Here is a 17,287-nt window from a genome sequence, read left to right as displayed (position 1 = left end):
TCCATCTTTTTCCCTCTCCACTGCTATTCTTCCATTCATCTTCTTTCCCTCTGCCGCTGTCTTTCACTATAATGTTTAACAAACCTCCACAATCCCAACAATCTTCGTGATCAAACTGTGCCGCCTGTCTTTCACTATATGCTCATTTTTAATAATCAGATAAAAAAGCTCTCCACCAGCACAAAGTTCTATATCCAAATGCACAAAGAGAATCTTCATAAGCCCCTTTGATTCTCACCACATTAGGGTGCTCAGATAAGCCTGGCATTATTGTAATCTCTCGATATACATCTTCATAATCCTCTCCGCAAAAAAAGCTTTCTCTTGGGAATAGATTTGAATGGATAATGGTTACCTGTAGACTTCTCTATGCAGAGATATGTGGTTTCAAATTGCTTGCCCTAGCTTCTGACCAAGCTTGTAGAGTTCCTTGAAGTTCTGGGTCTTATACGGAAGAACTGGAATGGGTTTTGAAGTTGAAGGCGATGAATGTTTCTTCATGGGTGGAGCCGTGGTGATGATGCGCTGAATCTGAAGAAAATTTTCGATGATTGGGTCACTTTACCCTCCCTCCCAGTTCTCCAACTGGGTATCTTCAGATCTTCTTACACGGCTAGAGCTCAGATTAATTTCTTTCTTTTCTTTCCTTCTTCCAATTTCGAATTTCTGAAGATGTTTTGTCGACGAGGGTTTGTCAAAGAGAATGGAATTGTGACCCGACTCTCCTACCCTCACGTTTCACAATTTTTTGTGAAACGGGTTATAACATGGGTTACTTTTACTTAAAATCCAGTCTTCTAATTTGGACCGTTTATTAAGAATATACCACATGTCAAATCGTTGTATTGCTGTGCACAGCAGAGAGATGTGCACAACAGAGGATTTTTTTTCCTATTTATACATATCTGATATAGGTGTAAGATTAAACGTGTTTTCAGTAACGAGGATTCCCGTTCAATGGGCTGTATAAGATAAAAGTAGTATGGTTGAAGAAAAAGATGGGATGGTTATTGTCGACGAATTTAAGACTTCTTGTGGTATATATAATAGTCTTCATCTTCTATTATAAAAGATTATCAATTTTCGAAGCAAAGTTGTGGTCAATGTTCTACTCGTTTCGTATAAAGCATAGGATAACTTTTATAAATGCGTGGTTGAACTCAAAATCTCAACCATTGTTTTTATCTCAAATGTTAATGCGCAACACCCAAGCAAAATACAAAATACGCAGTTGAACCCAAAATCTCGACCATTGTTTTGATCTCAAATGTTAATGCGCAACACACAAAAGCAAAATGCTTGTGTCGATGTGTGCCCATATCAACGCTCTTCATGAAATTTCCAAATTTCATCTATCCTTTTTTCTTGAAGTTTAATTTTAGGGATTCCTAAATTCAATTCTTAGTTGAGTTTTAATTGTGATCGGTGGATACACAACCGCTACATATTACAATTCAAAATATGAATTACAGGGAATTGCAGGGAGCGAACGTACATTTAGCCATCCTCTATAAAAACAGCTGAAATGAAAAGAGAAAGAAGATAATCCTTCCCACTGGGTGAGGGTGGATAGTTTGGGCTTCCGAAGACCTTGTGCAGCCCATTGAAATTACTGGATGATGCGCAATAAAGATCGAGATTTTGAGCGTCCATTTTTAAAAAGTAAGTTTTTATTTTTTAAACTTTTGAAAAATGAATGAACCGAGATCAAATCTCGATTGAGATCTCGATGTCGGCTGTGTTCGAGCCCAGATAACAGAGAGCCTTTATCTATCTATCTGAAAAAGAAATAGAGATCAGCGAAACCTTCGTGCTGGGTGTTTGCCACGAAAGATGCTTGAATTAATATGAAACTGACAAGTAGAACGTTGGAGTTGAGAGCTGTCCAAGACCATAGGAGAACGCGTGTCGTTGTCGATCGCCGATACGTGCCAGTGCCACACCTGTCCATTGCATGCCTCGTCATCATCGGTTCCCTCCTCTTTTTTTGGATTAAGCATTTTCTGGAATGGGTGAGGTCGGTTGGGTTCGCTCCTGCATTCTACAATAAAGCTTCCCTCTCATTCGCTCGATAGGAACACAATCAAACACAGTTTCTCTACTCACAGTTAAAGAGTTTGTTTCACTTGGGTGAGATTTTGTTGCAGCAACTAGTTCCTTAGGTTGATCACGATGAAGCGTTCTTCTTCTTCTTCAGTGTTGGCACTTGGGCTTCTGGTGATGCTGCTTCTAGCCTTGACGGTCTCTTGTAATCCCATTGGATTGGTGGATGACGACGACGATGACGAAACGGTTTACGCTGGGAACCCGAACTACCACCAGAAGCAGGCCGAACAAGCGAAGAACATGGCGGACACAGTAGCAAAGAAGGCAGAGGAGGTAGCAAAGGAAACCAAAGAGGGTTCCGAGTCTTGGGCAGGGTGGGCGAAGGAGAAGATAACAGAGAGCCTTGGCATTAAGCAGGAAGACCCCAAAGAGAAGGCTAAGCAAGCTTACGAATCCGCCGGAGAAACCGTCAAGAGGGCCAAAGACAGAGCATCTGATACGGCTTACCAAGCAGGGCAGTATGGTGCAGAGAAGGCCGATGAAATTAAGAAAACGGCGGAGGAGAAAGCATGGAAGGCGGCAGAGATGGCCAAGCAGGCGAAAGACACTGCTGCTGATAAGGTAGGGAAAGTTACAGAGACAGCTTCAGAGAAGTCTCAGCAGGCGAAGGAAGCTGCGGCTGACAAGGCAGGGAAGGTTACAGATACAGCATCGGAGATGTCGAAGCAGGCGAAGGAAGCTGCATCTCATAATGCAGGGAAGGTTACAGATAAAGCATCAGAGATGTCTCAGCAGGCGAAGGACGCTGCTTACAAGAAGGCGAAGGACGCCGATTACAGGCAAGCAAAGGAAGCTGCTGCTGATAAAGCAGGAAAGCTTACAGAGACGATATCAGAGAAGTCGAAACAGGGGAAAGACGCGGCTTATGAGAAAACAGGGGAAGGAGCAGAGACGATTTCAGAGATGGCGAAACATGCGAAGGATGTGGCTTATGAGAAGGCAGAGAAGGCGGCAGAGAAGACAAAAGAGACTGCGGAGGAGCAATTGAAGTGGGCTAAAGAGAAAGCCAAGGAAGGTTATGATACTGCCAGGAACAAAGCAGGGGAGACAATAGAGAATGCCAAGGAAACCATCTCTTCAAAATATGATACAGGGAAGCAGAAATCACAGAAGCAGATTAGAGACGACGAGCTTTAAAGAACTGAAACAGGAGGAGACAAAAGTGTTCCTGTCTATGAATAAATTTGTTTTGTTTTCTTTTAGGGTTTTATAGATTGTGTATATCATGTAAAATTGTTGATGTTTCTGTAGCTTGTTTGTTACTGCAACACTACAATGTATCTGGTAATTGCTTTGCCAAGATGTCTGGATGGTCTAATCTGAATGCATAGAGTAGAATGAATAAACAGAAGTGATTTGGTTTTGTTCTGGATAGGTTGAAGAATCTGATCGCTAAAGAATCAAGAGACAGTGGCGTTTGACTCTCATGAAATAAAGTGTTTTTCTACTAAAAATAAAAGAACATCATGGAAACTAGTTTGATTTGAACCCACTTCAAGCACAACCAATAGCGCCATAAATCCTGGCCTGCGAAACTGTACAGAAAAGATCACATGTGTGTCATTTTAATTCTGAAATCGCTCACAGTAAATTTCATATCTGAATACATTTTTTTCTTCCCTGTTGAATCTCATTTAACTGCAGTACACTGTTGAAGTCAGAGTAGCTACGCCCATCTCTACCCTGTGAAGGAAAAAAAAGTTGAAGAAGAAAAGCACTGGTGACAAGCCACTACAACTCATGCAGCTTCCTATTACGACATCTTTACAGAAAAGAATTCCTAGAGACAAGTAAAGGCATCACCCTTTTGAGAAGTGACCTTTCCTATGATACAAGCATCAGCTAACTACTCATCTATTCAGGAAAAAAAAGACAATTCTCAGTGGAGAAGGCTCCTGCAATTGCGAAGTCTTGGAAGGTCATAGTGTAAGCAGACTTTAGTTCTCATCCAATCAGATTAGTGTACAAGAAAGTCAAGATGTGCAGTTAATCATCAACCCATAGAGCTTTAGTTGAGGGAAATTTTATAACTCACTGTTGATTATCAGTTCAGCAGCAGCACTCATTGCCCCACATCCACCTCTTCCAAGGAGAGCCAGGGCAAGTTCCTCTTCATTCCATTGTCTCAATCCCTTGGCCAGTCTCTTTAAGACATCCATCTCCACTTCCAACACCCATGTTGGAGTGCAAGCCACCATCAGGCTCACAAACCGTGAGACATAGGCCCTCCAGGTAGCCAAATCACAACCAAGTGTGATCTTCCCATCAATCACACTGGCCAAGAACTCCAAGTGAGCCCCAAGGATCTTTGGCCGCCACTTCGAGGCTGATGATTTTGAGTCCACACCCCAAACAAAGGTTCCACAAAGTACTGCAAAGTATGCCAGTGCGTATCCCCTCAGCATTGCCATCACCCCCCGACACCCTCCTTCCTGCTCTGATCCATGCACAGATATAAACCAAGATGGCAGAGTTTCTTTGATCAAGGATTGGACCAGACTCGAGCCACCAAATAACCACACCAATGAAGCCCCTAATGAAGCTGCAACCTTTACCCGGGTCATTGCGGTAGCGAGTGAAACCTGACCATATCTCATGCCATACTTGCTCTTCTTCAATTTCTCCATTCGCTCTTTTGAAAGCCCATCACCTGCTATTTCTCTAACAGACTGCATCAAAAGAGAGAGAATCACTTCCGTCATAAACATAGTATCTCTAACAGCCCGATACACCCTTAGGTAAAGGATCCCAGGTGCGACAGGAGAAAACCCTCCATGGATATGGCTAAAGCCATGACCGAGAAGTGCCCCTACACCACAACTGTTGGAAATAGGGGCACCGTTTAGGCCGAGTGTTGTAGTGAAACAGCTCTTAAGGAGCTGAACCACTGCATCCTTATTGTGGTGGAAGACGGTCCGAGATGCTGAAAAGACAAGGAAGTCACTCCAGCGCCTGACTTTCTGGGCCCACAAAGAGGCCACTATTGGCATGCAAGGCCATGGGCAACCTGCTGCAAGGGTCTCTAAGGCTGGGCCAGCCAGATTGAGGAAGCGCTCTGAGGCTTTATCAAGCTTGAAGGTAATTGTGAAGCTCACAAAGGCAGCTAGGGGCAGCGGAAGTGTAGCTGGAGAGCTTCCACCTGACAGCCAAAAGGAAAAACGTATAAGATTGAATCCCTGGTTAAACCATGGTTATCCCAAAACAGAAACGTTTACACCATAAAATCTTCCAAAAGGGTACATTATTCTTATTTCTCTTACCAGTATGCCCAAAATATCTCATTTCCAATACATATAAACAGTACAAAGAAAACATTTTTGCAGTACAGCAATAAACAGTTCTTAAGGAGATGTGCCAAATTGCTGGCATAGACCTTAGACACATCTGTTGGGTAGAAACCAGTCTCCTCATCAGGATCAACAGCCCCAATGAAAACATTTTATGCATCCTAAAAGATATCTAAATAAAACCTCAGCGATCTCAAAAATTTTCAAACATAAATTCCAACTGTCCTATGCAAGCTTTTAAAACGAGGAATCAGGATCTATAGTGGAACCAGTCGATTTTGATCCCATTCTATTCTGGACAGGTCAGACTCCACCAGAAGCCTAGAACCCCTCTAATGGACTACGCACCCAGAACAGCAATAATCAGGATAGTTTGCTCCGGAAACGATTAATGATTCCTACATCATGCTGCATCGGTATTTCCTAATTACAAAGACATGCTCTATGAATGCCATTGAAGCAAAATCATAACCTTAATCTTTTCTTCTCTCATCTTCAGGGTGGCACGTCAAGAATATTCTAACAACAAAAATTCAAAAATCAACTAATAGTCACAATACAACACCTGCAACAAGGCTTGGAACATCGACACCAGTGGCGGCTAGAATTTTTTTTATTTGCTCCTCAACATTTGATAGATTGGCAGCTGGGCTAGGCCAATCAGTCCCATTCATATAAGCAGGCTGCCAGACACCACGTGTTACTTCAGAGGAGAAGTAGCTTACAATCATTGCCAGAGATGCAGGAAGAAAATCGCATAGATCCTTTAACCCTGAGATAAAAGTTACAGTGATGCCTTAGTAATAAGTCAACTCAAACTGAGCAGAAGCCCAACGGTAACCAGCACATCAGACTGGTGAGCAACACTAGTTCAAAATGGTAATGAACCCCCCCTGGCCCCAAAAATAAAGGTAGGACAACAGCTCAGCACCAGTTAACCGTGCTTTATTTCCTGTTTAATTCATACTGTGTTTCATCCTGTACAGTGGGAAACAATGACAGTGTTCATAGCTACCAGTACAGATACAGGGGCAGCTCAATATGGAGCATGCTGTGTGGTGATTAGGTTTTCAACCACATTGTTGAATGAACTGATCATCCTGTAAATCAATTTGTTTTTAATGGTGCTCAATAAAATAAAATAAAGGAAAAGAAAAGCCAATTCTTCATGCTCTTTCTTTTTCCCCCAATAATAAGGGGGAAAAAGCACTGAACATTCCAATCATTTGGGTCGCCTCAATCCTTCATTGTTAATGACACCTCAATCAAGTGAACCACAAGAACTGAATATCAGTTTTTAAGCTGCATAAATCGAATTAAATATAACAAATGCTGACCTGTAGCCAGTTCACGAGGAGACAGTCTTCCGTGGGAACAGGCTGTAAGAGCAGCATCAAGCACAAAGGGAACAGCTTCCAGGATTTCCCATGCAGGTAACTTGGGCCTCAAAGAGGCATCTTCACTTCCAGGACCGGAAGAAGTACTGCTTCCAGAAGTTACAGGAGCTAAAGGCTGGCTTCCTCCTTTATTCATCTTTCTGAACATCATGTTTAGAAGTACATCAACAATCTGCTGGACTGAGGTTCCCTGAACAGGTCCAGAGAGGGTTGAAGCTATACAAGCTTGATGTTGACGGTACCATACTTTCAGTTTTGGAAATGATTCCAAAAAAATAGGTTGTGTAGACGATGGACTAGTAATTGTAGTCAGTCTCCTGCTTCTAGTTCGATCCTTGAGTTTGTCTCCCGAAGATACCAATTGAGAGTTCCGCACCAGTAGCAAGTATTCAGGAGTAAGCTGGGACCCAACTGGTGGCACCTCTCCCACAGCATGTTCCAGGGGTGGATGATTAAACCTCCACAGCCTCAACAAAAGAATAAATGCATTTGAGAACACTGAATAGGCAGAGATTTCTTCCCCTGTTGTGAGAGTCCATAATACATTTGGCACACTGGACCCAAAAACTTCACAGATTGGCATCAATACCCCAGCAAGTTGTGGAACCTGATATGAAAAGCAAAAGGTGACAAAACATTAATCTACGTCTGTCACAAAGATTCACTAGGTAATCTGTTACTAAAACATTCCTTTTCTTTCCTTTCTTCTTATCCTTGTGCATATTCTGTTACTGAAACATTCCTTCCCTTTCTTTTTATGCTTCTCTTCAGTAAAATTGCTGGGTTTTAAGGCTTTTAAAGATGGCCCATCAACCATTTTTGTCAAGGCATCACCTGGGCATCATGCCTTAATGCCCATGAGTGACCAGGTGCCCATATCTAGATGTGAAGGAAATATACCTGTGATGTGGGAAAAATGCCTCGGAAATGGAAAATTTTTTTTTGGAATATGGTAAACACACTATAAAATTTGAGCTTCAACTAGGCTTTGCCTTGGCACCATGACAACTATGCCAATCAATTCAGTGTCAATGATGGAACACCTACTGGTGCAGCAAAGCCCAAAATCATACTTCAAGTGCACATGCACAAGCATCACCAGCATATGAATCTTTACCTTCATTGGTTTAGTTCTTTACTCCAAATTCCTTTTCTTTTCCTTCCCAAAGAGGCAAAATATATTAAGGAAGATTTTGACGAGCGAGTTCCAATGCAAAAACAAATATTCATTTTCCAAAGGACCTATTCAAATGGAAGGTTTCTACCACCCTGTTGAGCTCCCTAGCCCCATCACATATAGTCATACAACCAACACCTCAATCAGGTGAGAGGATACATTGATGAATAACTCCAGTAAGGCATGTTATCACTTTCAAAGAAAGCTACAGTACTCATTTCCCTCACTCAGGCAATAGAAGTTTTTCCTACAAGACTACAACTGTTGAATGGTGAAAGAGGATCATGTAGCCAACCCCATTAATGAGGATAATGTTTCTCTGAGTTGAGATGATTTTCTTTTTCATTTATTGGGACTTGGGAGTGCAGTTACTGAGTTGGTGAATTTACTCTACATTGTCATTAGTTCAGAGAGAGGTATTGGGGTTGGCAAAACTGAACCTACCAAGCCATGCAATGAGAAGATATGAACACAATCAACCGGTGCTATTCCAATAAGAAGAACATTCAGCATTGGTGCGTAATGTACTAAATGATTTTCATTGCCAGAAAAATCTGCTGGAACAGGGGGTGACAGCAATCTTATGACAAACTGAACAGTGTGTTCCTGCATTCAAAGAAAACAATGCCTACTTGTAACAGTCAAATGGAAGTAAAAGATAACACCTCAAAAGAACAAAAATGTCATCATTCACTTAGAAACCCAGAAGAGAACCAAACTATTGAACTGGAGTAAAAGCCATCTCTCATGTTAAAATTATTTATTAACCAAGAATGACAATTGTGTCCATACCTGAATATTCCAACCACGTATCAACGACGCCCCACAAAGAATGGTAGCGGCAGATATCTTCTCATCATCTGATCCATTGATTGCAATCTCAAAAATTTTCTCAAGCTCTGCTAAGCTTCCATCAAATCCATGAGCTTAAATTCAGTGGCTTTACATCAGGGGGAAAAAAATTATCTGATGCCTAGCTTTAGGAAAGAAACATGGATCTACTGAAGACCAATGACTCATCTCAGCTCACAGGGAGGTAATAACAGGAAAATAAAAAAAGACGTCAAAATGTTATGTTTTCAGACACCCATTAAGGTACACATCAGCCAACATTGAGTTGCTTATCCAATTTGGTACATTCACCATGCTTCTTTTATTTTTCAGAGGTAAGTTTATATAGAAGAATTGAAGGATTATTAATGAGATAATCAAATAGAAACAACCTATAGCCTAAGACATGACCTATAAGGTATCCAAAGGGTGGGACACAGATATTCAAGTTTTAATAATATAAAGAATTCAACTAGGAGAAAAGAACCAAGAGATTGAAATTAGCAACGAAAAGTTCATATTTAATGGACACATGTTCATCAGTTCATTACAGGTGGCTATAAGAAAAACGATCATACGTACCCCCCCCCAAAAAAAAAAAAAAGAAAAAGAAAAAGAAAAAAAAGCAGAATCTGTGGTAGTTGAAGCTCTTTTCAAAGTGCAGGGTTAGATGTGAGTTTAGGTAGTTTCCCATGAGTAGAAGCTTCTGAAGGTTTTCACAAGTAGAATAGAATTATTGAGTAATGATTAGGGAGATAAATGCCACAATACCTTGAAGCGGGAGCTGCAACTAAAGCATTTGTCATTGATGGAGTCAATAGGGCACCCTTCATCAATGAAGACCAACCAGGCACTGGGCCAGGCATACCATGTGGTATTTGGTTGATGCATCCATTAATGTAACCTGGCCACAAATATGCTGATGTGTCCAGTAAATTTCTTGCAATACAGGCCTCAACTATTAAATGCCGCAAATTTCCTGCTGCATGCGAACATGAATGATATATCAGCAGACAGAATCTCAGATATACTAGAAATTTATATACCAAAACCCATCAGATAGTGGAATAAAGGCACAGCTAAGAAACTTTAACAGAGAAAATTTTGATAAGTCAATGCCAGTGGGAGAAAGACCACAGAATACCAACAGCATTCCAGGAAGCATAGCACACAGAATCCACTGTTTTATTATCCTCTCAAGAGTGAATGGTTGCCATTATCCGATAAGGTTCATTTTAGCATATCACCTAAGTAAGACACATTGAGGGGCAAGTCCCACTCCATGCACATCAGCCATTAGCATTGACCCATCACTTGGTAGCTTGCACCACCCCTAGAAAAGATCAGCAATTAATCATTACTCCGAAGCTGAAAGAGGACCATGTTACTTACAGCAGTTCATCGGCATGTCATTCATGTTAATGCACTCGAAGTATCCACTCCCAACAGTAAGGCCTGAAACAAACATAATGGCTTTTGCAGCAGCCTGATTTGCTACAGGAATAACTGATTGAGGTGGGATCAATAAGCCCTCGTAATCACCCAATATCTGCAAGCTGGATATCAAATCCTTCCGACGCCTCTCCCCCACCTGTTTTTCATTCCATTGATTGGTGGGACTAGGTTCTGCTTCATCAATTAATGCAAGTTCCTCGTCCTCAATAAGATCAACAACCACTAGAGTCGTAATACACAGTAATATGCACAAACGGGTATCTGTTCGAGGGACAGGACCTTCAATGGGGTCCCTTTCCTAGCAATAATAAAATAAACAATGAAAATGAATCAGTTCTGAAGCTCAGAAAGAAGTATAGAAAGCTCCCAAGGAGTATAAGAACAATGACTAACGGATGTAGCCCAATAGGGTTGTCAGTTGGCAAAGACTAACATCTCACAAAGAAGAGTCATGAATTCAATTTTCCTATGGGACAACCATAAAAAAAATGACCAATGGATGGAGCATCAATTATATTTTTTTTACACCTGGCAAAAATCCAGCCCAACAAATCATAGACCAGGTCAGACAATGTGACAAATCTGTGGATATTTCTCTAGTCTGGATGCAGTCTGAACCTGAATTTTCACAAAGAAAATGTCCATATTTGACCAGTCCCAGTCAAGGTTCTTTATGTCCACACTGGATGTCAAAAATGTCATCTCAACTCATCTTTGATTCCCTCATAGCATTGTTGTTGAATATATTTTTGAGCAGAAGTTGATAATCAATTACTCTAGTTATAATATTTGAACTCGAAAATCTAATAGATTAAATGACATAACTGTTAAGAGGCCAGGTAAATTTGAAGAAACCAGGTCAAATTTTTTGAATTACACAACCTGAAACCCTATCAAGTCTTTAACATGGACAAAGTATCCACATCTGGACCAAGATTTGCAACAAGATATTCTTGTCATGATCCAATTTTTGCTGGGTAAAAAAGGCTCTAAAACTTCCCAGTCCGGAATTCAATTGGAGCTGCATCCCACAAAGATTAAGCATACCCTTCATTATGTGATGGGTAAGCAGCTACATTGATTGAGCACATCCAAAATAATATGAGGAAGACAGATCAACCCTCGAAATTCAAGACCAAGAGCCATTATGTTTAGTTTACAGCTCTGCAACAGTTTTCACTTAGAGCAAAATCAGATGGTTAGGAATTAGGATCCCTTAATAGTATCACTTCCACCCCTACATTCAGAAAAGCCAAAGAGTTTACACATTCACCATTTTTCTATAGTTAAGGGAAGAAGTGTATGATAAGGCAATAAAGCATCAGCTTTCAGTTTCCAAGTAAGCATCTCAACACAACCTAGGTAAAAAATTCTGCAATTTAGGGGGTAAAATTTATTCTGCTTGTAAAATAGTCCTACCCTTTGAACCAGCCGAAGAGCTGCAACCCAAAGACCTAAGAAGACATCATGCCAGGTGTTACCATTTACTGCTTGAAGAGATTTTACCAAACCTGTATCAACCAAAACCATTAATTTGTATCCATGATAAAAAATAGCAGTAAAACCTGGAATACATAGAGCGCAATGGAAGCAACAAAATAAATAGTACTGAACTACACAAAATGCAGAATACCAGCAAGAGTATCAATTGCACTTGTTACGGTGACTTGGTACCCATCCATTGCATCTTCCAGAATCATATCAACAGGAAGCCAAAGTGTAGACTTACTAGCACCATAACACTGACTAGCACAAGAAGTAAGAGACCCAGAAGCCAAAGCTGCATGGAATTCTTGTTCTGAACTGGTTTTGCATCTCTGAGACAAGAGTTTACTTTTATCTGATATCAACTGCTGCAAAGCTTCTGGAGATAATATTTTTGAATTCCTGACTGCTGATGAGTTTTCCGCAAGCAGTTGTAATCGCTCAATGAAATCTCCCCAATGTGATGGCCTAAGAAGTTCGAAAGGGTGTCAAGAGTCAGATCACCTATGTATATATGAAACAAACAAACAGATTGACCACAATTAACAGATATAAAAGTCCATACAGGTTTTGGCATGCCAAGTAAAGAAGCTTGGAAGTCACTTCATTTTGCAGAAATTTCCCAATTAGCTCAATAGCAACAACCATGTTCATCTTGTGGAGCTTCTCACAATGTTCTGTTCTCTTCCCGTCAAAGCTATCAAGACCATCTATTTCCATATCTTTTGGCTTAGTTGCCCATCTGGGTTCCTTTTCTGGCATCAGTTCCAGCAACCTTTCATCATCTAATGTTGCATCAAGCAACTGCCATACAGCTGAAAAAACAAACTCAACCACAAGGACCCCTGGTTCATATGCTTGAAGACTAAGAATCTGAGAAAGATGAAGAACATCGTCCACAGATTTCAAGATCCTGCATAAAGGTACGTCAAAAATAGCTGTAGTTGAACTGTAGTAACAGCATTAGTTTTGAAGGATAACTTCATACTGTGATCCAACCACACAGTTAGCAAAAAAGTGAGAAAAAATTAGGTCAAAGGTGATATCAACTGTGAATTGCACATCAGCACCAGAAATTAGCTATGACAGCAGGAGAATATAATTCTTAGTCCTTGGTAAGATTATTTGAATGTTTATTTCATTCTGGCTGGTGTGGTAACAATACACCTCTAAGAATTAAGCTATTTGACTTCTCAAGCCTCTAGAAGTTGTGCTCTAACCTATCTCTACAGGGACTTCAGAAATGGATCCTTCTTTCTGCTTTTCAGTTTGAGTTGAATAATGCAGCCAATTTCTAATTGCATTACTAATGTATTTCTTCCCTTGCATCCTTGCGATCTTTTTTTCAAATGAGAAATATTAGCAGTATGTGTTCCTTCCCACATTATATTCATTGTTGCCATCATCATCAGCAGCAGAAAATCTTCACAAGACCTTTTCCAAAACTACTTCGTTGCCAAGAGGAATCCTCCTTTACCATCTTTTTTTCCTCCCAGGAAGAATAGGAATCCTTAGCCATTATATTTTGTTCAGGATCATAATGCTAGCACTCTGACTTGTGAAGCCATGTAAAACTACAACTGCCCTCTTAAGGAGACATATGGTAGCATGGATATTTTTCCCAGTCTGCTAACAATAATCAGTTAAACAATGAAATTGTAAGTCTAAGTTTTTAGTTAGAACTTTCCCTGTTTGGTCCAACTGCTCCTCCTATTTTATCTTTCATCTATCCTGTGAAAGTAGAACTGATTGTGAGCAGCATAAGCTCAACTTATATGCCTCCACTACAAGATCACACAGTAGAAGAAGAAACCAACAAAATGGTTTCATGCTGGATCAATATTTGCCTATCTTAGTTTACTTTTCTCTCCCCACTAGCCAGACTTCCATTCTGATTAGGAATATGTGATTGTCTAAACTGATTCTGTTCAGGGACCACCTTAAATCTTTTCTCCAGAGTTTGGGAAGCAGTAACTTGACTCAAAGTGAAGCTATTTAGAATAGACAAATGTTGCTGTAAGTGAACCCCACATAATGAAGAAACTATACTTAGGATTCTGAAGCAAAATATTTTGATTTAAAAGGTGCTTAAAGGAGTAAGGAAAAGATTATCAATTGTTTCTGTCAAGCACCATTTGAATCGGATTCGACCTGAAGAATCCAAAAACCACACAGGATCACTCTAAGAGTAATAACAGCTGCAAATACTGACCACTGCTGTTTGCTATGCTGCTAGTTCCTCCCCCCGGGGCGCGCGGACCGCAAAGATTGGAAAAAACTAAGCACAGGTTTGAGGTGTAGTAGGGAGAAGAAAAACATGTCAGATTGAACTTCTAATTCCAATGTGCCGGTGTCAGGTGTTCACATAAAAAGCACCTTTTTGGTTAAAATCGAAAAATACAGAACTAATGCCAAGAGAGATGCAGTAAGAGTTGCCACAGTGCCATGCCGCAGGGGATAAATCAAAGGGAAAGTAAGAGTAATGAAAGGCGCAAGCTACCTTTATTTTAAAAAACAGAACAACATGAGCATTTGATATACGTAGAGAAAAATAAACAAGCTGCGTTACTATAAGAATGTGTGTAGAAGGATGGAAAGAAGTGAAACATATGGAACGTAAAACATCAATTTTACGCGACAAAAACCAATTTAATTCATAAACAGGGCTTCGTAAGTGAAATTTCCAACAACAAGAGATCAAAAAGTCTGCGTGCCTCAAAATGAAAGGGAATTTAAATGAGAGAGAACTAAAATAAGTAGCAGAAGTAGAAAAACTCACTCCTGAAAATCTTGTCCCTCGATAAGAGATGAAAATGAAAAAGCATGTCTCTTAAGCAGTTCCATGTAAATCCTGTATGCTGCCGGCCGGGACTGTCGACTTGGGATCACCCTACATAAAGAAAAGAGTTTCATAGGAATTAACCAACTTCTTTATACAAAAATGAGAATTTAAATGTCTCTCATCCTAAAGACACCAAAACACAAACACAACGGGTGCAAGAATCAATAAGCAAGAGCAGAGAGAAGAATACGATAAAAGACTCAAACCTTTGAGAAAGAAGAGCAAGAACCAGCATCGGCGGCACGATATTCATTGCCAAAGCTCTCTCAAGAAACTTCCAAGTGATTGGAACATTGTTTTCCCAACAAATGTAAGAAATCAATAGATGTGCAACCTCCGTTGAAGGCAGAGAAACACCAGCCCAGTTGAGACTCGAAGACAACTGAATAGCCCATAGCAGAGGATCATTATCGTTCTCCTGCGCAGCCTTCGTGAGCTCTACAACAGTATCCCACACAGTAATTTGCGTCTCTGTTTGCACGAAAACAGCCATTTATCATCTCTTGAGCAGATCGATCTCCAAGAAGATCTCATGGAGCACTAGTCGAATACAGGAAGAGGAGAAAGGGAACTTTCTCCCCGTAAACAACCAGACAACTGTTTTTCTTTTTTTTTTTGAACGGAGTTTAATGAACGGTTTAGAACTCTAGTCCATAGAATATCTCCGGTTGACCCACTTTAATTGGCTCGATTGGATTTTATTCATTTATCATGTGCCAATATGTTGGTCTTAAACCGGTTCGACCGGAAAAACTCACTTGAAAACATCGAGCCAAATGACCAGACCAAACCAACAGGTAAAATTACATCACATTTGGCAACAATCTTTTCTGAGAACAATGTTCTTTCTGAAAACCGTTTTTTAATATTTTTATCAAAGAATGGCAGTCTAAGCACAATTTTGTCTGTTTGGTGAAATTTGTGTTGAGAACGTTTGGATTGTTTTTTTCCCTTCAGTTTCTTATGAAGACGAGAAAGAGTTAGAAGTTGTGTGTACATAAAATTTGGATTGAGTGTCCCTCTATGTGTGTAATTTTGAAGCATGCTTTTTGTTTTTGAGAACGACGAAACAAGTCAAAGTTGTAATGTAAAAAGCATTCTCAGACATTGAAATTTGACTGACTTCGATTTCTAAAAACGAAAGAACGACCCATTTTACCAAATGTTTTTTGTGTTTTTCGACATTTTGAAAATGAAAGAACACCAAAAATTGTTTGTTAACCCATTACTGAAAGTGTCAGTGTGCCCAAGTAGTGTTGTTTTCTCTTTTCAAATGTTACCATCTCTTGAAATACTTATTCTCTATTGACTTAAATTTAATTAAGTACTTAATGTATTAGAGAGAGTGGATTAGGTAAGTTAACAATTAAGCTAATGATGATTTCTTTAGTGAATTCCAAGCTTTCCCTGCTGTTAAGAGTGTCTTCTGATGTTGACATTGTACTTGTTCTGATAAGATTATTTTACTGTAACTAAGTTGTTCTGTATCTTGCCTTATTTGGATGTGTATTTTCCCTTTTAGGTTGTGTTTGGGAATAAAGCACAAAGAGGAAGAAAAAAAATGAAATTAAAGAAACCCAATTAATTTGGTCATTCCAAAATAACTGGAATCTCTTTATACTCAACCAATCTTGATATGAATTGGCCATCTAATTTGGAGTCCAAATCGTCTCCCGTGACGGCTATTGACTATGAATTACAATGGGCCCTATAAGATTAAGGTGACGGAGTTTATTATTTTTTACTTGTGGGCCCTACATGTTTGTTGTTGTAATGCTGTCGGGGGAACACTCTGCGTTCCTCATCAGGGGAGATCATCTGCACTCATCAACTTCACCGGTTTGATCTTATAATTGATCATCAAACTCAAAATCGAAGTAACCCAAATCCAAAAAGATGATTTCAATAGATCAACCTTTACAATTTACATGATTGAAACAGGATTTGGATCAATTTAATCTAAATCAAGAACAGAGGAGAGAGAAGGGGACTTGAGCTGTGGAGAGACTTGGAAAGACTACCCAGTGAAACCCACAGTCAAGCAAATGATGTTGATGGAAATAAGAAATAATACAAAAGTGTTTCTGTTTTGTTAATTGGCAAACATGTCAATATCAGAGTGTGATGTAGTGGTTAGGTAAGGGATGGTGAGATATATATTTCTAACAGATTTGGGTTTTATTCAAAGTGAACAGATAGGAATTGGTGAGAACAAGAAGTGCTCTTTCTTTAACTTCACTTCTCCAAAGCCCTTGATTGATTCTTGCTTTCTTCTTTTTCCCATCTATGTCATATTATGAACCCTATGTCATATTATGGTTCAGTTGGATTCCTTCTTTTGTTTGTGTTGGCACATTAGTGTTAGGGACCACCATAATTTAGACGTGGTCATCAACCTCACCCACAATTTTCTTTCTCTCTTTCTTGCTTTTCTTCTCTGTGTCTCTCTGACTCTTTTCTCTATGGTGGGTAGCAGTTTCAGAGCACTCAAGATGAATGATGGCTCACTTACCTGCCTTTCTACCAACCATGGAGGAGTTTATGGATAAAGGCCATTAAAATAGAATCAAAATAATTCCACTTAAATAAATATTTAAAACAGAAAAGCTATTTATTTTGTTAAAAAAAAAATTAATAATTGAGGATAAGATTGTATATAGAAATGGGAGGTTTAATAATGATTACAACTTACAAGCTTTCAATGAAT

The 17,287-nt window shown here is 39.7% G+C and overlaps 2 protein-coding genes across 2 annotated transcripts; one reads left to right on the top strand and one right to left on the bottom strand.

The window, feature by feature from the left end:
- The first annotated feature begins 2,099 nt into the window (after positions 1-2,099).
- Positions 2,100-3,515, top strand: LOC149010582 (uncharacterized). Its single transcript, XM_089161403.1, has one exon. The coding sequence runs from the start codon at positions 2,173-2,175 to the stop codon at positions 3,241-3,243; it is 1,071 nt and encodes a 356-aa protein (XP_089017529.1). The 5' UTR covers positions 2,100-2,172; the 3' UTR covers positions 3,244-3,515.
- LOC149010581 (mediator of RNA polymerase II transcription subunit 33A-like) lies at positions 3,413-15,186 on the bottom strand. The gene is made up of 12 exons (XM_089161402.1): positions 14,787-15,186; positions 14,518-14,628; positions 12,304-12,651; positions 11,887-12,206; positions 11,673-11,764; positions 10,191-10,551; positions 9,570-9,780; positions 8,760-8,874; positions 8,412-8,573; positions 6,731-7,397; positions 5,959-6,165; positions 3,413-5,245 (listed from the first exon to the last, which is right to left on the bottom strand). Exons 1-12 carry the CDS (start codon positions 15,071-15,073, stop codon positions 4,131-4,133), a joined length of 3,996 nt encoding a protein of 1,331 aa, XP_089017528.1. The 5' UTR covers positions 15,074-15,186; the 3' UTR covers positions 3,413-4,130.
- Between the last annotated feature and the right edge of the window lie 2,101 nt (positions 15,187-17,287).

The sequence above is a fragment of the Hakea prostrata genome, chromosome 7, assembly GCF_041222555.1.
Source record: "Hakea prostrata isolate BN-2017 chromosome 7, UWA_Hpros_2, whole genome shotgun sequence".
Taxonomy (NCBI): Eukaryota; Viridiplantae; Streptophyta; class Magnoliopsida; order Proteales; family Proteaceae; genus Hakea; species Hakea prostrata.
The sequence above is the reverse complement of the archived record's forward strand: the minus strand, read 5'-3'. Positions and strand labels throughout refer to the sequence as shown.